The sequence below is a fragment of the Macaca fascicularis genome, chromosome 3, assembly GCF_037993035.2.
Source record: "Macaca fascicularis isolate 582-1 chromosome 3, T2T-MFA8v1.1".
NCBI lineage: Eukaryota > Metazoa > Chordata > Mammalia > Primates > Cercopithecidae > Macaca > Macaca fascicularis.
The window spans coordinates 21,445,965-21,467,603 of record NC_088377.1 but is presented as its reverse complement, the minus strand read 5'-3'; the positions used below and the strand labels follow the sequence as shown (position 1 = coordinate 21,467,603).

At 36.5% G+C, this 21,639-nt stretch overlaps 1 protein-coding gene across 36 annotated transcripts in view; it reads right to left on the bottom strand.

The window, feature by feature from the left end:
• The window catches only part of MRPL39 (mitochondrial ribosomal protein L39), a 237,688-nt gene that overhangs the window by 207,422 nt on the left and 8,627 nt on the right, over positions 1-21,639 (bottom strand). For 31 of the 36 annotated variants that reach the window (XR_010585418.1, XR_012432084.1, XM_074034187.1 and 28 more), the window contains exons 6-9: positions 19,816-19,928; positions 16,681-16,746; positions 15,601-15,754; positions 11,640-11,687 (exon numbers count right to left, since the gene is read on the bottom strand). Coding sequence is in view for 34 of the 36 variants with exons in the window: in XM_074034187.1 (XP_073890288.1) it covers positions 11,640-11,687; positions 15,601-15,754; positions 16,681-16,746; positions 19,816-19,928 (381 nt within the window). In the remaining 2 variants the exon portion in view is untranslated. Of the gene's footprint in view, positions 1-709; positions 2,284-5,603; positions 8,563-8,796; positions 8,831-10,051; positions 10,574-11,639; positions 11,688-15,600; positions 15,755-16,680; positions 16,747-19,815; positions 19,929-21,639 lie in introns of those variants that run through there. The other 5 variants (XM_005548901.4, XM_065541465.2, XM_005548900.5 and 2 more) reach the window with 5 other exon arrangements.

Here is a 21,639-nt window from a genome sequence, read left to right as displayed (position 1 = left end):
CCAGCCCTCCTAGGCTTCTGACTGCCTATCTCCTCATCGTAGAGGGATTCCTCCTGACCAGTCATTACAAAAATTCTTGAAGCATGAGTAAGATTGAGTCTGTGTTTGGATTGGAGGAACGGGTAAGTAACAAGGTATATATATGTATGTGTGAGTGACTGAGTGTGTGTGTGTGTTTGTGTGTGTGTGAAAGTTACAAACTAAGGATGGTTTTTAAAAATTGCAAAATGTTAAGAGATTCATCTAGGATCTGACCCACTTCCCCAGAAATTTACGGAATTCAAGACCAAGCCTTTCATATTCACTGTCATCAGTTAGATGGACCCATTAGCTAAAAAATTAAGGAGAAAAAAAATGGAGGAATATGAGAAAAAAAGTCAAGTCAGAGGACTGAAGAATATATACAGAACATAGAATACTAGAAATTTTCTGAAAATAGGTGATAGCGAATACCTCAAGAAAGTGAGGAAATGTGAAGAAAAAAGGGAGCTTAAAGAAAAATAGTAGAGTTCATAGATGGGACACAAGTACAAAAAGCTGGCTGAGCATGTGGTTCTCTACTAATAACAACTGGAAAACAGTGAAACTAGCAGGAAAAACTTGCACATAAGAGTTTAACTTTCCACTCTGGGTTTCAAATTCTCCCATAGCAATAAGGGTAAGTGAAATAATGTTCACATAAGTTTTTTTTTTTTCCTTGTCTATTACTGTAGTTTTTTTGGTTTTTTGTTTTTTTTTTTTTTTGAGACAAACTCTTGCTCTTGTCCCCCAGTCTGGAGTGCAATGGCGCAATCTCAGCTCACTGCAACCTCTGCCTCCAAGGTTCGATTCTCCTACCTCAGCCTCCCGAGTGGCTGGGATTACAGATACGTACCACCACGCCCAGCTAATTTTTTGTATTTTAAGTAGAGACGGGGTTTCACCATATTGGCCAGGCTGGTCTCGAACGCCTGACCTCAGGTGATCCACCCGTCTCGGCCTCCCAAAGTGCTGGGATTACAGGCGTGAGCCACCACACCCAGCCTGTTACTATAGTGTTTTAACAAATCTAAGTGTACTAGTATTAGTCTTCATTCATCTAAGACATACAAGTACTGGAATTTTTTAGGTGGGTTCCTCAAATGTCATCACAATGGTGTCTTCTCTATATTCAGTCACTCTTCCGCCCTTCTCTGTAATGCTCAGGGATTTCCCAGCTCACTAGCACTTAACCTAGTATATCCTAAAAGTCCAAGTCTAACTACAGAAATGAGTTTAAATACAGTGAACATTTCACTTTCACTATGCCACTAAGCTGAAAGAAATGATTTTTGGTAAATAAAAGTTCATCACAGCAGACAATTAAGTGAAAAGTTCTATATATAACTGAAGATCAAAGGATTCTCACCTGGGAAGCTTGTCAAGATGCATATTCCCAAGCTCCCAGGCTCCCACTCCCACTGACTGTAATACTGTAATGGAGCTGAGGACACTACATTTTTACCGGGCTGACCAGGCAGTTCAGATTCAGGTGGATCATAAACCAGCTCTGAGGAAACAGTAGTTTTATACACGATGCTACTGTTGATGTTGCTACTAGGAATGGTGCTCAGCAGAAATCCTGCAACATATGGATCTGTTTACACACTATTCACCGTGTAATGAGAGTCTGCCACATAGGCTAAGTGATAAGAGATGTCTTGTGGTTGACCTCTCTAGAGATAAGCAGCAATGAAATTCCAATGAAGTCTCATCATCCCTCATCACCAAAACCATCCTAACCACCTCAATGAAATACACCTGACCTCCCCTGCGCTCCCCACCCACTGCCCCGAAACCAGCTGCCCTATGTTCTACCACCAGCTGCAACCAACCGATGACCTGATACTAACTAACCCTAATCTATCAGCTACTGCCTAGTGCAACAGAGAGGGAAAGTCAATGAGAAGGAATTGGGTGCGAGTTCTTGCTTTGCAAGTAATGGGTTGACTAATGAGACAGCCACAAACGTCAATGCCATCCCATCTCACCCTCTCACCTGTGCTGCAAGGCTTCAACAATCATACCCAGTCTCCACTTAGGAAAATTGTCCTTTCTCAAATGCTAGCAGCTCAGCAATGTGCTCTCTTAACCCAGGCCAAGCACATAGTAAAAGAACTCCAAAAAGGGTTCTAACCGGAAGTGATCTTTCTCCTCCATGCTCCCAAAGCAGATTATAGCTCCTCCGTAAACGTGCTTCACATTTGTGCCCCATGTTTGGTTTGTTACTTATGTATACATTATCCTCTCTTCTAGATGGAGCTTCTGTAGGAAAGGAGAATCCTTTTTAATTTTTTGGTATTACACCCAGCTCAGGACCTTGCTCAGTTGCTTAAATTGAATGAGAAATGTATCCAAGTACCCACTGATGTTGAAAATTCAACTTGTTCTAATATTGTGGACTGTCTGTACCTGGCATATCTGTGTCCCAATTTGAGGAACTGTTTTTCAAGTTGACGTGAATGGATTCCTTACAGATGCTCAAGCATCAATTTGGTTTTCCCTAAATCCTGCAGATCAGGAAGCTGGTATCCAAGTTTGCTTTAAGAACTTTCATTATTATAAATATATGTATGAAATTTTGTCTCCGGAATTTTTTTCTCAACAGGTAATCCTGACATAGTAACAACCAATTTTGAGATGCTTCAAAAATAACACTGCAGTAGTAGCCACTCCTAAAACAAAATATTTCTCCTTTCCTTCAATATATGTAATCACATATGACATAAAATCCGCTTACTGGATAAATTTATCTTTAAAAGATTATCATATTTATTAAAAGTTAAAATACATATACTCTTTGACCTGGAATCAGGTATAACAATGTATTTTACAGAGCTACTAGCACACATGTGAAATCATATATGTACAAGGCTACTAACAGAAGTATTAGTACAGTAACAAAAATTAAAAATCAACCATAAATAGGGAATAGATTAAATAACGGTACACTTATGAATGAAACCCTAACTTCTAAAACAAAGTAAAAAGAAAGGGAAAATAAGGAAAACTGGATCAATCCAACTTATGACAGGAAAGGAGAAAAAATAATGCAAAGAAATGATAATCACAGTAAAGTGAATACAAATTAAAATTTATCTACTAAAAGACAGTAATTCAAAGACTAGATTTAAAAGGAAATAATAGTTTTATGCTATTTACAAGACAGACTTAAAACCTAACAACATAAAAATGTTGAAAGTAAGAATATACCAGGTAAATACTAAAAAAAAAAAAACTAGTATTAACAATAGAACCTGATTTTTTTAAAAAAACAGATTAAGAAAACTAGATTAAAGGAAAAAATCATTATTACTGAGATAGAGAGGATCATTATTTAAATGATAAAAAGAAGCAATTTATCACCACGTTTAAAAATCCCAAACCAGAACACAAAGTGCTAACAAAATCATCTTAAAATAAAATAAGCAAATGCTGATTTAACCATAAGGAGAAACCGCCAAATCCACAATCATTTTAGGAGAATGGGTTTAAGAAAGGAAAAAAAAAAAAGATTTCTATATGCTCTTAAGAGAAAATCTAAAAAATAATGACATGAAAAAGTTGAAAGGAATGGAAAAATATATACCATTAAAAGGAAACCCGACATAAGAATGTCATTATCAGACAAAACAGATTTTAAGACAACTAAGAAGTTAACAAGCTGACCCTACAATAAACATGAAAATTTTGAAAAAGAATAGGAAAGGAGAACTCACCATAAGAGAAATCAAAACTTGTTATAAAGCTATAGTTGTTAAAACGGTGTTACAGTGGTACATGGACAGATAAATGGACCAATGAAGCAGACCCAGGCACTGAAAGGAACCTTTTATATGACAGCATGGCACAATCATTAAGAGTAGAGAGGAAATAGGCTGGGCACAGTGGCTCACACTTGTAATCCCAGCACTTCGGGAGAATGAGGTGGGCGGATCACCTGAGGTCAGGAGTTTGAGACCAGCCTGGCCAACATGGTGAAACCCCATCTCTACTAAAAATACAAAAATTAGTTGGTCGTGGGGGCAGACACCTGTAATCCCAGCCACTCAGGAGGCTGAGGCAGGACAATCACTTGAACCCAGGAAGCAGAGGCTGCAGTGAGCCGAGATCACGCCATTGCACTCCAGCCTGGGCAACAAGAGTAAAACTCCATCTCAAAAAAAAAAAAAAAAGAAAAAGAAAAAGAGTAGAGAGGAAATAAATGGTCCAGAAGAACTGCCTATCCTTGTGAAGGAGAGGGTGATTCAAAATTAGGTCCCTTTCCTCACTCTATATGCAAAAAGTAAACTTCAAATAAATTATACAATTAAATGTGAAAATCAAGACTTTAAACAATGCAGTAGGCTGCTTTATAACATCAACTTAGGGAAGGCTTTTTTAAATTTCATAAATATAAATCATAGAGGAAAAGATGAATTGTCTACCTTAAAACTAAAGACAACAGAAACAAAAAGGTAAGCCAGACAAGAGAAATATTTGTAGTGACAAGGGTTTAACTTTCTTTCTTTTTTTGCACCTGGCCCACAAGGGTTTAACTTTCTAAAAATATAAAGAACCAGTCAGGTGCAATGGCTTATACTTATAATCCTAGCACTTTGGGAGGCCAAGGAGTGTAGATCACTAGGGGCCAGAAGTTGGAGACCAGCCTGGCAACATGGTGAAACCCCATCTCTACTAAAAATATAAAAAGTAGCTGGGTGTGGTGGCACTTGCCTGTAATCCCAGCTACTTGGCTACTCAGGAGGCTGAAGCAGGGGAATCGCTTGAATCCAGTAGGCAGAGGCTGCAGAGAGCCAAGATCGTGCCACTGCACTATAGCTTGGGCAACAGAGTGAGACTTGTTCTCAAGAAAAAAAAAAAATATATATATATATATATACACACACACTATTAATATAAGATGCCCAAAAATCCAATTGTAAAAAAGGGGCAAAGGTTATAAACTGGTAATTCATAAAAACAAATGAAGACGTGCTTATTGGTACTATATGCTCAGTATTAAGCAAATTAAATGAGATAGGATCGTGCATATTCGACCAACAAAATATCTGAATGTCTGAATATAATAAATGTTAATGAGGGAGTGGAGAAATGGGAATGCTCATACTGCTGATGGAGAGTAAACTGGTATAACTATTGTGGCAGCCGGTTAATATTTAGTAAAGCTGAAGATGCATGGTCCACTGTGGTACAGGCCCTGGAGATATTATCAAATGTGTACACAAAGAAACATGCACAAGGATATTTTCTGCAATACTGTAATACTCAAAAGCCAATAACATCCTCAGTGGTCATCAATAGGAAAATGAATTAATGATAGGATTAATCATATAATGAAATACTATATAGCAGTTGAAATGAATGTACTATTTACATGTATCAACATGCTATACATAAAAAACAATGATGAGCAATAAAAGCAAATTGCAAAAGGATATATATTATGAAACTAATTATGTTTAGTTTTAAAATACACAGAATAATATGGATTGTAGTAAAAAATATAAAATCATGAAGAGTAAGGACAGGTACAAACAGGATAGTGGTTCTTTGTGAGAGTAAGGAAATGACGTAACAAGATCTTCAATGGATGTGCAGTTTTTCCTTTATTTAAACACAAAACGATATGAAGTAAATAAGGAAAAAGGTTGACAGTGGTTACAATTAAATAGTGGCTGTATATCAACACTCTTGGTTATAAACAACAGGATCTACACTTGCTAGTTTAAACAAACAGAAAAAAAATGGCTCACAAGTCTCAGGCCTGGAGGTCAGGACTATGAGGCTCAAAAAAACACCGATTTTTATACCCTGGAGCAGCTGTGGGGGAAAAACTGCTAAGCACAGCCTCCACACCTTGCACCATTACATGGGACCTCTGCCACTGCTGCATTGAAAACCACATCACTGCTCCTCTCAACAACTACTCTTGTCTGCAAAGTACTTGCTTCCAGATTTCACACAGGTATGTCTAATTGGTGAGCCCACGCTACCTGTCTCAGCCATAGCTGTAAGGAAGGGTAGGAAATTAAATTTCATTCTTCTACTGGGTAAGGTAGGATCTATGGAGTGGGAAGTTGCCAAAAAGCAGGTGTTCAAACAGTGCTAGTTGCCCAAAAAGCATGAAAAACACCCACTCAAACAAGTTTGTGAAATTATTCTCTGTACTCTTCTGTATGCTCAAATATTTCACAATGTTTAAGAGAAAAAAAATGTTGAAGTATATAAATTCACAAACAACAAAGAGAATGGGAAAAAAAATCAATAAACAAGAGATGTCAACCAAATTCTAAAAGACAAAAAGCTAAGTAACTAATAAAACACTAGAGAACGTCACCACCTAGAAAACAGGTGGAGGAAGTTCCATCAGAGGCAGCCAAGCGGCCCAACTGGGCCTTAGATCAGAGATGGCAGAAGTTCATAGATGATAGAAGACAGTAGAGGAATTAATTGAATCTAAACTAATTAAAAAGAAAGGAATTAATTAAAGGCCTGTATACGAACTGGTTGAACACTACCCCATCTTCAAATACAGAATGACCTAAATCCAAGGAGTGCCCCATGTAAAATATCAAAGGGATCTTTTATAAAGTCAGTGAAAGAACAGTCTGCATAAAACTAGGAGTCAATTTAGAAATCAGTAGCCAAGACAAGACCTCTTCATTCTAGCATTTTACAAACCCTCGTGCTACCAGCCAGATTCACCTACTCATCCTTAGTGATGCCTACAAGAAGCCAAACCTTGCTCAAACCACAGAGCTGCCACTCAACCTCCCTACATCCACATTTTCAATTACAAACTGACAGCCAATAAACATAAGACATTTGAAAAAAGCCTGAAACATGTAAGTGAAAGACTAAGATAAAAAATCTGTCACCAGAGAAAAGAGATAATTCAGGGACTAGAAAGTGAATGAACAAATGAATACCAATTATATCGATATCTTCAGAGAGCTTCATGAAAAAACATCACATCCAAAAACCTGAAAAGGATTCTATGAAAGAGAAGCAAAAGACAGCTTTCAGAAATTAAAATATGCTTGACATAATGTATTACAAGTAAAATATAAATGCAGGAAAAATAATAGAGAAAGGGAAAAAAATACGGAGGACCAATATAGAAGATGCAAATACAGCTGAACGGTATTAGAGAAACAAAGAACCTCCAGAGAAAAGAAAGAACAAAAAAAGTAAAAAAACATAAAAGAGAGATGTCGAAAATTGAAAGGACCGCCTACGTACCAAGCAGAATAACTGACTAAAGACCTAGATACGGGTACAGGATTGTCGAACTTTACACCACCAAGAATAAAAAGATCCTAAGTGTCCAGAGTGTGTTGAGGGAAGGGGATGCAGAGAACAGGTTACATAAAAAGGAACAAGAATCAGACTGGCATCAGACCTTTTATTAGCAAAATCAGATGCCAGAAAATAACTGAGCTGCTTTCAAAGTTCGAAGAGAAAACTACTTTTCAATCTAGAATTCTGTATCTAGCTTAATAGTTCATCAAATACAAGTGCAGAACCCACTTTGGACATGCAATGGCTCACCTCTTAGACATTTTTTCCTAGAAAGGAGCATAGAGACAAATGCTAGCAAAATGAGAAAGTTAATCAAGAAACAGGAAGATATGGACTGACCTCACCCAGAAAAAAAAAAAAAAAAAAATACAGCCTTCAGAGGAAGCCTGTGCACAAGACACAGAAAACTTGCTGACACTGAAGCAGAAACTTTTTGGCAAAATATTTTTGTAAGACTGATTACCAAGGCTTACTCAAGGTGTGGGTAAACAGGCACTCTCAGACACTGTTACTGGGAGTAACATTCGGCAAAACCTTTGGGAAGCCAGCATCTGGTAGCGCCTGTCAATAATTCCACTGCCAGAAAGCTATTCCTACAAAATTATTTATACATAAGGCAACGTAGAACATAAGAGCATGTGAGTGAAACTGTCTCCGTTCAAATTCCCACTTTACCACTTTCAAGCTCTATGCTGTTTCCTCATTTAAAAAATAGAAATATCTTCTCAACAGGTCACTGTGGGGATTACACAAAAGGTTTCAGGTGATGAGCTTAGCACAAGGCCCAGCACATGATAAATACTCAGTTAACGTTATTTACTACAAACATTTGCCATTTTTGCACAAGGATGTTTACTGTGCCACTGTTTGGCAAAAAATGCAAGCAAGTATAGTATGATCCTATTTATGTTTTTTAGAAATTACATTTATATTTGTATGTATCTGCCTAGATCTGCAGGAAAAAAAAAGAGAAAACATGCCAAAGTGTTGCATCCACGGAGAAGGAAGGGAGTAACCTGTTTCTGTACAGTTTCCATTTGAGCAACATGAAGTGTTTCATACTTTAGAGAAAAGAAAAAGTAAAGATCACTATTAATTTTGGGGAGAAAGGGTTAATCTGTATAAGCACACACAAACATATTAAAAACATTTATTTTAATTTATTAAACTTATTTAAATTTTAGAAAGTTATTAGGTAGATGTACATTCCTCTGTTGGTTTAGTTTGATCTTCAGTTACCTGTGAAAACATGAATAGCTTTACTTTCCTAATAAACACTTTGTTTTACCCCTTCACCCACCATTTTAAATCATTTCATAGCCCTCTTATAATGACCCTTTATCTTTCTCCTTCAATAGTAATTATTACAGAAAGTTAGGTAAGGAGAAAGATTTAAAGGCTAAGTAACCAATATAAATTATCAGGTAAAGAACAATAATTCCATTCAAAAATATAATCTAAGGCATATTATACCCAGGCTTCTCAAGTTTGCCATTTTACTTTTCAGCTGTAAAACAAAATCATTAGTGTAAGAAAAAACACCTGAAGTGCTGTAACAAGCTATTTTAAATCAGTTTATTTTCTTTTGGAGTATAATTCCATTTAGAATAAAGCATATTACAGATTTAGTCTAAATAGATATCTCTATGTCCCTATTTCTATTCTGTGTCACTCAGACTCATCAAACAGACACAGCTAAATCTGAATTCAACACCCCCAAAACCTGTCCTGCCTGCATCATCTATCTTGGTAAAGGGCTCCACCCGGCTACCTAAGGACAGCATTCAAGAATTCACTCTCTTCTTCCTACCTGCATATTCCATCAACAGTCCTACTCATTCAGCCTAAGTTAACTCTCACAGTCCTTCTCCCTATCGTGGCTGAACTTTAGGGCCTCATTCTCTTCTATCCCCCTAACAGAACTCTTGGCTTAAGTCATAGCTATATCCCATGATACCCCTACAATGAGCTTTTAAACAAGAATAGCTGATCAACAGGTCACTTCCCTACTCAAAATTCTCCAGTTACTCTCTATTATCTCAGTGAGGTGGAGGAGGAAAGTCAGGAATGCAAGTTCCACAACATGGAACACAAGCCCCTCATATTCTGTTTACGGACTGACTGATTACCTACCCTACATGTGACCTGTACATTCAAATTCATCTTACATTCATCATGTTCTCTATGTAGGCAAGTGACTTCCTCTGAGATAACCTCCAACCCATTCTCCAACAGAGTATCTGCATGGTCCACTTTTATTCACCCTTTAAGATCAGCTTAAGAGACTCCAATTCCTGGAAGCCTTCCTTAAGCAACTCCCCAGCTTGGTCTGAGTCCTCTTCTTTATGCCAGAGCCCCACATGTACACCTGAACTGTCTCCGTATAAGTCTAATTATCAATCAACATTACTTCCCTAAGGCAGCAAGTACATTTTATTCATTTTTTTGTACCACCAGACCATAACAGTACCTGGTACACAATAAACTATCGTAAGTCTGTGTTGAATCAATGAACCACGTTTAATCTAATCCCTTCAGAAAAGCAAAACGGACAGTAGAAAAAAGCAACTAAACTAGAATAAATGTTTGAAAAAATATGTATTGACTAACATCATTAGATATTCTAGGTAAGACACTGTCTCTACTGTTTTTCTACATTTTTCATTCCTTTTAAAGTGTTCAGTCACTATTGCTTCTTTAGTTTCCCAAACTATTTATTTAATATTCATTTCTTTTGTTTCTTTTTTAAATTGTTTTTAATTTTACTTAACTCCAAGTAAACATGCTGAACATTTCTTCTTTAGTTTCTTAATCTAAAACGATCACTGTGACCAACTAAAAAGAGAAAATTACTCTCTCCATTCAAAGATAATTTCTTCTCCTTAGAAAAAAAATTTATATACCCCTTACCCAAGAACATTATTATGAAGTCCGTAAACAATAATTCCTATCTGTACAGTCATTAATAAAACTAGGTTTATATATCATTATGAAAAACTGTCAATAAATATTTCTTGGGTAACCCCTTCATGTGCTAATGTTGTGTTCAAACTTTGGGCTTACACAAATAAAACAAATCCTGAAAGCCTTGGTAGAAGATAACTGTACGGGCAAAGAAAACAATCAAAAAACAGTATGTGGATGTATACAATCAAGCACAAACTTATATGAATGAGTAATTATTTGTTAGAGATTACTCTGAGACTGTTCCACGGAGGAGGTATGACTCGGGCGAGGTAGTGAAGAACGACTGTGTGGTAAATAGACAGAAAGAGAATGGGAAATGGAGTCCAGAAAGAAAAACTAAGCAAACTTGAAAATAAGTTTAATGTGTGATGCTTAATGTGCTTGCAAGCTTAACCAGAGTGTTTGTGTCATTGTGGGAAATCAGGATAAGGAGGAAGGCCTAATGAGGCCAGATTACACAGGACAGCTATCAGATAACCTAAGTAAAAGAGGCACACTTAACCTATGAAATAGGAAACAGGGATAGTTGTGGTCAAGAAATACAATCACTCAGGCCGGGCGCAGTGGCTCATGCCTGTAATCCCAGTACTTTGGGAGGCCAAGGCGGGTGGATCAGGAGGTCAGGAGATCGAGACCATCCTGGCTAACACAGTAAAACCCTGTCTCTACTAAAAATACAAAAAAATTAGCTGGACGTAGTGGTGGGCACTGTAGTCCCAGCTACTTGGGAGGCTGAGGCACGAGAATCGCTTGAACCCGGGGGGTGGAGGTTGCAGTGAGCCGAGATCGCGCCACTGCACTCCAGTCTGGGAGACAGAACAAGACTCTATCTCAAAAAAAAAAAAATACTATCATTCCTACTCATGAAGTCTAAATGCTAATGACAAAGAATAAACTACAAAAACACAAACATTCAAATCTGGTTTTTCAGGACATGAGGACATTTGCACATTTACTGTTAATGGCTAAAGACAGCTTTAAAATATAACTGACAAATCTTAATCCTTTAAATATTCATTAAGTTTACAAAAAAAAATTCTAAGATCTAACTGATACCATTACAACTATTAAGAACTATTACTATTACATAGTAATATTATTTCTCTTCAAGCTCTACAATATCATTTTCATGACATTAACAAACAAAATCAAAAGAGAACTGCCAAGTTACAACTTTACCCTTACCAAAACACTAGTGAACAATCACAACACTGCTTTGACTATTGAGACAACTTACTTTTTCCTTTCTCTTTGTTTCTTTCATTTCCCCCCACCCCTTTGGTTGTTATTGGTTAATTTTGATGAATTTCTTTATAGAAGAGTACTCATTAGCTGTCAAAAACACTTACCATTTTCCGAGATCTTTCCAATAGCTTATCCCATATCGTAAAATGTGCCTTGAAAAGAAAAGATTTGCGATGAACTAAATAAAGTAGTAAAGTCAAAGTAAAAGGGACAGACTATATAGCTTTTAGAACAAAATAAATAAAAAGCTAGGCAGCACTAGTATAGATAAGTGGTTATAAAAGTAGCAAAAAAAGGTACTACATAGGATAGCTGCTTTGTTTTTTGCTTTCTTCAATTGCTTAAACCCAGGAGGCAGAGGTTGCAGTGAGCATTTAAGAAAAAAACACTTAAGGATTGAACGTGCCCTTCTTTCACTTTTGCCCCTCTTAATCATTTCCATCACAGAAAGCATTTCTTCTAATAGGAAGCAAAAATCTGCCCTACTTTCCCATAGATTGTGGTTCAATCCTTAAATAGCCAGTTTCAATATTCTAGAAGTCATTCTTCAAATCATAATAAGATAGTCATTAAAAACCAACTGTGACATCTTCACACTGAAATGGCAGACCCAAAGAATTCATCAAGTTACCCTAAAGAATAAAAAAACCTAACAAAGACAATAGTAAATTTTTTTTTTTTTTTGAAATGGAGTCTCACTCTGTCGCCCAGGCTAGAGTGCAGTGGTGCGATCTCCACTCGCTGCAACCTCCGCCTCCTGGGTTCAAGCGATTCTCCTGCCTTGGCCTCCCAAGACAATAGTAAAATTTAAACTCAATTTCCTTAGTCCTTAACAATCTCCTGTAGCAGAGGATTATCAGAATGCATTAAGGAAACCTGTACAAAGTGTATCATGACCACATCAATTTTATTAGGTCAACTGAAAGTGATACCAAGGCATATGGGCAGGCCAGTGACTATTTCACACTGCATAAAATCTGTAATAAAAGGTAAAATTAATAAATATCGACACACAAACCCTTCTAGGGAAAGAGCTGATTGGTATGTTTGAAGGGAACACCATGCCTGACTCAGGCGGAATGAACTGCTGGTGTAGAGACCTTGAGCTGTGGCTGGAATAAAGTGAATGAGGAAAGGAGTGGTGTTAGATAAAGTCAGAGAAGCAAGCAGGGATCAGATAATGCAGGGCTTTGTGAGACAGGGTAAAGAGTTGGGATTTGTTCAAGGGAAGCCATTGGAAAGTTTGGGGCAGAGGAAGTACACAACAGATTGTGTATTAAAAAGATCACTTTGGCTACTAAGTGGAAAATGCACTGTAGAGGGCAAGAGTGAAAGCAAGGAAGGTGAGTGAAAACAAAGAGGAACTTGGATAAGGGAAGTAGTAGTAGATGAGATGCTAAAAGGTGCATAGATTCAGAATATGTCTCAGAGTTAAAAGTTGAAAGGACTTGCGGATAGACGGGCTGGGGCATGGCTACGAGGGAAAAAGAGAATCAAAGATTACCTTAAACAACTAAGGAAACCAGGGGTATCCAATCTTTTGGCTTCCCTGGGCCACAATGGAAGAAGAATTGTCTTGGACCACACATAAAATATGCTAATACTAATGACAGCTAATGAGCTAACAAAAAAAAAGTCACAAAAAAATCTCATAAGGTTTTAAGAAAGTTAAGAAAGTTTACAAATTTGCATCTCATTCAAAGCCATCCTGGGTCACATGCAGCCCACGGGCTGTGAGTTGGACAAGCTTGAGTTAAAGGATGATCCCATTTTCTGAAATTGGGAAGGCTAGGAAAAGAAGCAGGTATGTGGAGAAAAGTCAAAGTCAAACGTACATGAGAGGTGTGCTAGATTTTACAAAATGAGAGCGATGAAAGAAGATATAAATAAGTAAGAAGATATAGTAAGTTCATAGACTGGAAACCTCAACATATTAAAGATGTCAATTCTCCCCAAACTGCTATACAGCTCTAATGGACTTCTTATCAGGATCTCAGGAAGACTCTGTTGAGATTGAAAATATTATCCTAACATTAAAACTCAAATAAACTAGAAGACTTAAAACAATTTTGATTAAAAAATAGTAACAAGGGAGGAATTACTCTACCTGATTTCACAGCCTATTTAGAGCTACAGTAATCAAGACTGTGTGGTACTGGTAGAAAACTAAACATACGTGATCAATGGAACAGAATAGAGGACCCAAAATAGACCTACATTAATATGCTCAGCTAATTTTTAAGAAAGATGCAAAAGTAACTCAGTGGAGGAAGAGTGGCCTTTTCAACGAATGGTACTGGAGCAATTTGACATCTATAGCCCACCAAAAAAAAAAAAAAAAAAAAAAAAAGCCTAAACCTAAACCTAAATCTCACACTCATAGAAAAAGTAACTCAAAATGGACCACAGATTTAAATAAATGTAAAACTCTAAAACCTTTAGGAAGAAAAAAAAAAGGAGAAAATCTTTGGGATCTAGGGCTAATCAAAGAGTTCTCAGAATTAACCCCAAAAACATAATCCATAAAAACAAAAATTTGATCAAATTTTGATAAACTAGTTTCATCAAAATTAAAAACGTCTTCTCTGCAAAAGGCTGCTCAGAGAATGAGAAAACAAGCCACATATACAAACACAAGGTAAAGACAAAGAGAGAAATCTGAAAACTACATATCTAACAAAAAACTAATATCTACAACACATAAAGAACTCTCAAAACTCAACTGTTAAAAAGTAAAACAATCTAATTAGAATACTAGCAAAAGACATAAACAGACATTGCACCAATGAAGATATATAGATGGCAAATAAGTACATGAAAAGAATGATCAATACCATTGGTCAATAGAGAAATTCAAATTAAAACTACAATGAGATATCACTACAAATGTACCAGAATGACTAAAACAAAAAAAAGGACTGACAGCATCAAATGCTAGTGAGGATGTGGAAAAACTGATCACTCATACATTGCCAGTGGGAATGTAAAATGGTACAGTCACTCTGGAACATTTGGTTGTTTCTTAAAAAACTAAACATACACTTATCACATAACCCAGCAACTGCACTCCTATATTTAGCCCAGAGAAATATTCACAAAAACCTGCACACAATGTCACAGCAGCTTTATTTGTAATAGCCAAAAACTGAAAAGAACTCAGATGTCCTTTGATGGATGAATGGTTAAACAAACCATGATATATCCAGACCAAGTAATACTACTTAGCAATAAGAATGAATGAACTACTGATATACTCAATGACTCAGATGAATCTCCAGATAATTATACTGAGTGAAAAGTGCCAATCCCAAAAAATTACATACTGTTCAATCCCATTCATGTAATATTCTCGAAGTAACAAAATTATAGAAAAGGAAAACAGATAAGTAGTTGGCAGGGGGAAGCAGGCAGGGTAATGGGGGCAACAGAGGGAAGTGGCTGTAAATGCGTGTGTCTATAAAAGGCCAACATGAGGGATCCGCTTGGTGAAGGAATTGGTCTGTATCTTCATTGTATCGCTGTCCATACCCTGGTGGTGATACTGTATTTTAGTACTGCAAGATGCTACCATTGAGGAAACCAAGTAAAGATACATGGGATCTCTCTATGTCTTATAACTGCAATTATCTCAAAATCAAAAATTTAAATAAAAAGATTAGCAAGGGGTGGGAGCAATGTGGAAAAGGTCAGGCTTCGGGTCATGAATGGATCATTAAAATTAGAGGGAAGATCATGCCAAATTTAAGCTTAAAAGGCATTCCAGAAAGGTCTTACCAATATGCACTCTAATACCCGCTCTGTCACTGTACCCTCACCTATGCTAATTTGAAAATTTTAAATACTACATCAATTTGATTTAATCTTTTCAACTAATGTTTCTTTTGTAACTGTATATTTACACCGTGGGCAACTTTGTTTTTAATCATAAACCTGAGTTTACAAAATATTAGTGTCATATAACTTATGAAAAATTAGAAGTTTATAGTCTTCAAACTGGTATAAAATCAAGTCCGGAATTATATCTATACCCAAATTGGAAGGCCTGGAACTTTAAGCTTTACTTACTCTTAAGTGAATGGGTAAAGACACACCCTGGAATCTTCGTATGAGACTTGGCTGGGTGGGTTGAAGATTGTGAACTGCTGACACTTCATACTGGAAACAAATACTTGTTCTTGGAATAAGAGGGCCCTCACTCACATCAATGAAGTCACCTATTCTGATTGATTTAAAAATAAACAAACAAAACTGCAACATCAAATAATTTGTAAGAGCTTGAAAAAGAAATCTCTTCATTCTCTTTGCTGCTAGCATCCCTAATCAAGAACATTATATATGGTTCAATTTAGTTTCTGATGACCCCTGACATAATGACCTCAAGTAAAGAGGCTAAAACTTTGAAAATTAAATCAAATGAACCATTTTCTTAATTAGCATTGATATAAATTTTAAGGTCTTTAAGAGTCACACAACACATCATGCTATCAAGCTGATTCAACTGCCTAAAACCGATCATCTACAACCTTAAAACAACCCATATAACAAAGTTTAGAATTCAGCGTGTAGGACAGATTGTGTTCAGAAACAAAGGGCAGTTTCTAGAGGAAAAAAGTTAAGTCCAATTCATAAAAACAGGAGGTTGAGAAAACAGATCCAGGTCATGAAGTCATCTCTGCAGAATGCATTGTCTTGGGACTTGCTCTCCATGGGAGAATGTCATCATAAGCAGTGAACCTTTCTTATCCATGTGTCAGAAAGCACATTCTGGCTTAACATGTATCATAGATAATTACTAGTCAGTCAATATTCATATGAATTAACATGTTCAATTCGTAACAATGACTATCTTGCCCAGTTTCAAAACTAACTCCTAAAAATTACATTCTTAAACAGTGGTTTTCAACTCAAAATTAAATAAAAATAGCAAACAATAAAATGAGGATTATAGAAACTACAAGTGTTCCTGAAGGTAATTTAAAGCTTCCATTTACCACCATATCAAAACAATGAACAAAGCAAAAAAAATAAGGTGAAAAGAACAAAATAAGGTACAAATTCATCTTTTTTGGTCATATGCTTCATTCAGATAACAATAAAGCTAAGCCTTACTCTAACACAGCAGCCAGTTTTTAGACTTTTACTTACCTGTGTAGCTTGACTATTCTCTCAGGGTTCTGAGATGCCTTCTCTTCTATGAAATCTATTTTGTACCTGAAAAGCAGCAAAGAAAAAAACATTTTTTTAACCCTAAATAAGTGAAAAAGTGTTTAAAGATTCCTCCCTTTCTCTTCCTCTTCAGCCATACTTTTCGAGAGTGGGTTATACTTGGAACCTCCCTTTAATCTGGCCACAGCCCCATGACTCTGCCAAACTGTTCTCAAGAAAGTCACAGGTACCTGCTTGGTGTCAACCCAATGAACACTTTTTGTTCCTCATTTTCTTAATACCAATGCTCACCTCCACTTCTCAAAGTGTTCTTTCTTTCCATTTTTATTTATTTTGATTTTTTCTGAGACAGGGTCTTGCTCTATCACCCACCCTGGAATGCAGTGGCACAATTATAGCTCACTGCAGCCTCAAACTTCTGGGCTCAAGCGACCCTCCTGCCTCAGCCACCCAAGTAGCTGGGACTACAGGTGTGAGCCACCATGCCAGGCTAACCTTTTTTTTTTTTTTTTTTTGGTAAAGATAGGGTCTTGCTAAGTTGCTCAGGCTGGTCTCAAACTCCTGGCGTCAAGCAATCCTCCTGCCTCAGCTTCCTAAAGTGCTGGGATTATAGCGATGAACCACCACACCGAACCTCAAAGTGCTCTTTCCATGGGTATCAGTGGCATTCCTTACTGCTTGTTATTTTACATCTCTGGCCACTCTTGTGTTTCTCTACCCTTTGAGAATTCTATGCTACACCCTCTTTTCACTTCAAGCATCTTCCTTAGGCCAGCCTCTGAGCTACAATTTAGGTAGTTATATCTCCTATATCTCTGCCTCTCATCTCCTACCTCTTCTGACCACAGTTTCCAAGACCCATCTGGACATCCCTCTAGGATGTTCCACAAGCACCTTACCCTGAAATTTCCAAACTGCACAAATTATCACCTCTTTCCCGCCCAAACTTGTTCTTCCTCCTGAATTTCCTGTCTTAGTACACCACCACCAACCACCCAGGTGTCCATGTGAAAAACCTGGGAGATTTCCTTGATTTCTTTCTCCAACCATATCCCCTCCATTCAATTCATTATCAGGTTGTCAATTTGACTGCCCAGTGTCTCTCAAATCTACCCAATCCTGTCAGTATAGCTAAAGGCACAGATGAAACTGCACAGCCCAGGTTCAAACCACGACTTTACCATTTACTATTGAGAGCTTTGTCCATTTACCCCAGGGTGCTAAACAAGTAATATGTGTATGTGCACCACAGGTGTATGCGCAATTATGCGGCAAAGTTGGGGAACACTGGTTTATGCAAAAACACCCCCTGACTGCTACAGTCCCCCAGGCACTAATAAGGGTGCCAAGTACCTTGAATACTTGTCCCTCCTGACCCACCTCCAAGAGATGCTCCTGTCCCCTGAGAGTCAAAGCCACAAAAAGGCCCCACCATTACCCCTGCAGCAGAAAGGCTCAATCACAGACCCACCTTCAATGATTCAACTCTTCTGTCCTGTCCAGCTTCCTCCAGAACTATCCCCTTCCTCCTACCACACACTCAACTAAGCTACAAAAGTCCCAGAAGCCCCTACAGTCCCTGACAGTTAGGTAGCGGAATGGGAAATCTCAATGTATACTGAATGGAAGTCAAAAGTACACTGTCCAGTAAGTACCACGGTGCACTTAAATGTGATTAGTACTAGTTAAAATGAGCCTTAAGTGTAAAACACATACCAAGTTCTGAAGATTTAGAGTGAAAAAGAATATAAAATAACATCAATATTTTAATATTGATTACACTGAAATAACATTTTAGATGTATCATTTAAATAAAATCATTAAAATTAACTTCACCTTTTGACTTTTTTTCAATGTAACTACTAGAAAATTGCAAATTATACAGATGTCTCATATTATATTTCTTTTGGGAGCATGTGCCTAGACTTCTGGCACAGAGAGTGACTTGACGTGTTCAGACAGTCCAAAGAATTTTCTTGTAGAATCAATGCTATAAATGGTGGTTTGGTTCTACAATACTATCTGTACTCTAGTTAAAACAGTACATTACAACTGGTTTCTAAGTCCACTGGTTCCAGGACACGCTAAAAATGTTTCAAGATAAAGTGTTTCATGGGCAAATATATTTGGGAAATTTTCAGTGTCCACTTTCGGAGACCCTTGAGTGCAATGAGTAAAATTTTTTAAGCCACTGTTCTTCAAACTCAGCTTAACACAGTACATGGTTTCATATGTCAATTAACATCTTATGGAAGAATATTATGAGACAGATAGCTTTGAAAAATGCTAAGCTATAAAGTATGTGTCAAAAACACACTCAATAACTAACCCAATATATTTATGATAACCTATCCCTCTAAGAATTTGTAATTCAACTTCTAGATACCTAAAGAAATTCTAATCTATAACCTTTAACAATTTGTAGGTGCATATTTTGACTTCAGACTCTGGTTTTTTGGGGTTTTTTTGGTGGTTTTTTTTTTGGTTTTTTTTACAGCACAGATTTCTCTTTCTAAAGTTCTAATATTCTATTAGGTTAACGTTAAAATGTAGCTTATGTTCTTATAACCGGTAGTAGAAGGTGAAGTGAAAGTTTTCTGAGTGAGAATTGAGAAGCCAGGCAGGAATTAAAATGTTAAAGAAAATCCATCAAATGAATAATTCACATGCAGAACACTAAAACCTGGCTGTGTAAACATTTTACTTCAGCTATTAGCCCTCTTCCAAACTGCTTGCATTTTCAATCTTATCAGTGTCATTTTAAGTGTGGAGGGGTAGGAGAGAAACGCTGCCAAATACACAAAATTATATAGTTGCTTAACGTGCGTTATCACTTCACACTAGAAAGAAAAAAAGGAAACATACTACTATGTTGATAATAATGAGAAAGGCTGGTCCAAGAACAGAGAAGTAAAACAAAGTGAGAAAATTATCAAGGGAGGTGGGGAACATTTTCCTCAGCAAAATAAATGAGATCAGAAACAGAGGTCTCAGAGTGGAAAATAATACACTGTCATATGTATATCAAATATAAAAATTCTTAAGACCTGAATTTTCTTTATTACATATAATACAGGAAGAGTTAGCCTTGATTTAAAGAAAGCCAACACTTACTTGTTGTGTTGAAATATTTCCAATGCCACTTTTGCTTCAACTTCCAGAGTTTCAAATGGAAGATCTTTATAAATTAAAGCATGAGCATCCTTTGTGAAAGAACGTAAGTTCTCCTTAAAAATGAAAGTAATAACCTTTAGTAACAATTTACTGAAAAGCATTTCTCCATAAGCCAGTTCAGACAAAACTCTATGCTTAGTACTGCAAATCCAACTAAAATAAAAGACAAAATCAAGTTTGTTAGAACAGGTAGTTATTAATTTGCAACAAATGAAGTTTTCGACCATAAACTATAAAACTTCTTATTTACCAGTAATTAAGGGGTCAGCCTTCATTAATACTAATTACTGAAAATAAACCTATAAAGAAATTTTATCTAAATTATATTATAATTTCATTCAAATTACACAATCTTAAATGTTATTAAAACTATGATGCACCAAGTAAAAATGCCAATAATTCAATAGCAAGACATAAAAATGTGTTTACAGTATGAATAAAACTAAGTTTATTAAATGTATGGGGAAAAAGTTATTGTTTTCATAATTAAGAAAGTTTCACTAGAAATGTAACATCATCACCAACCCTGTAAAAGTATAACATGTCCAATATTAAGTTTTTGCTTAATAAAAATGTCAATTTTACACAATTAAAATGATGAATAATACACATTAACAATGTTTGTAAGATTTTTAATAAAAATTCTAATTAAACTTTCATACTACAAATCATTACTAATACAGAAAAGACCAAGCACTATTACACAAGTAATTTTTATAATAAAATTATTTCCATAAAAATCCTATTAGACTTTTTTGCATGAAATGACTCTTCTCTATAAAGAATAATTTACCATATAAAAAAATCAACATTCATGGTTTAATACAACTATTCCTTCAATGTAACTCTACTCTACTTTCTTTAAGCTGTCTACTCAACCCAACTCCATGCAGTTTGCAATCAGCTTGCAGATTTCTTTTGTAAGGCTTTATCTTTTAAAAAAGAAAAATGCAAAAGCCAGGCACAGTGGCATACACCTGCAGTCCCAGCTACCAGGAAGGCTGAGACAGGAAGATTGCTTGGGCCCAGGAGTTCAAGGCCAGCCTGGGCAACATCGTGAGACCCCCATCTCTTAAAAAAAAAGAGAGAGAAAGAAAGAAAAAAGCAGTTATGTTTCATAGATAATGAAAATTAAATCTTGACCTCAGTTTTTACGTAACTCGCCCCAGTAAAGAAAATCTTAAATTTGGAGACATACTTGAAAAGGAAGCTACACTGACAGGAGCCCAGAAAATCTTAAATTTGGAGACATACTTGAAAAGGAAGCTACACTGACAGGAGCCCAGAAAATCTTAAATTTGGAGACATACTTGAAAAGGAAGCTACACTGACAGGAGCCCAGAAGTCATGAAGAAATAGTTCCAATCCTTTCCCTCCCCTCCTTCCATCCTCTTCTTTCTCTCTTCCCTCTCCCTTTTTCTCATTCTTTCTTGATTCCCTCTTCTCTCCCTCTCAATATTATGTAATATGGGCAGGATTATACAGAAAGTAATTTCCAAGGCCAAATTTAAAACTAGATCTGCCCTTACTTCAAAATCTTTGCTTTTAAGAACCACTAGAGTATTTCACTAAATCTAAGATATATTACTAAAGGAAAAAACAAAAACAAAAACACACTACAAATTCTAATTGCAAGATACCATCTACTATAAGGCTCATATATTTTCAGAGATACTAAATATAAAAAGAATGTACACAGTGGAAATGATAAAATGATGTGCTACACGGCTTCCCCTTTTCAGATCTCCGGACTCCCAATACATA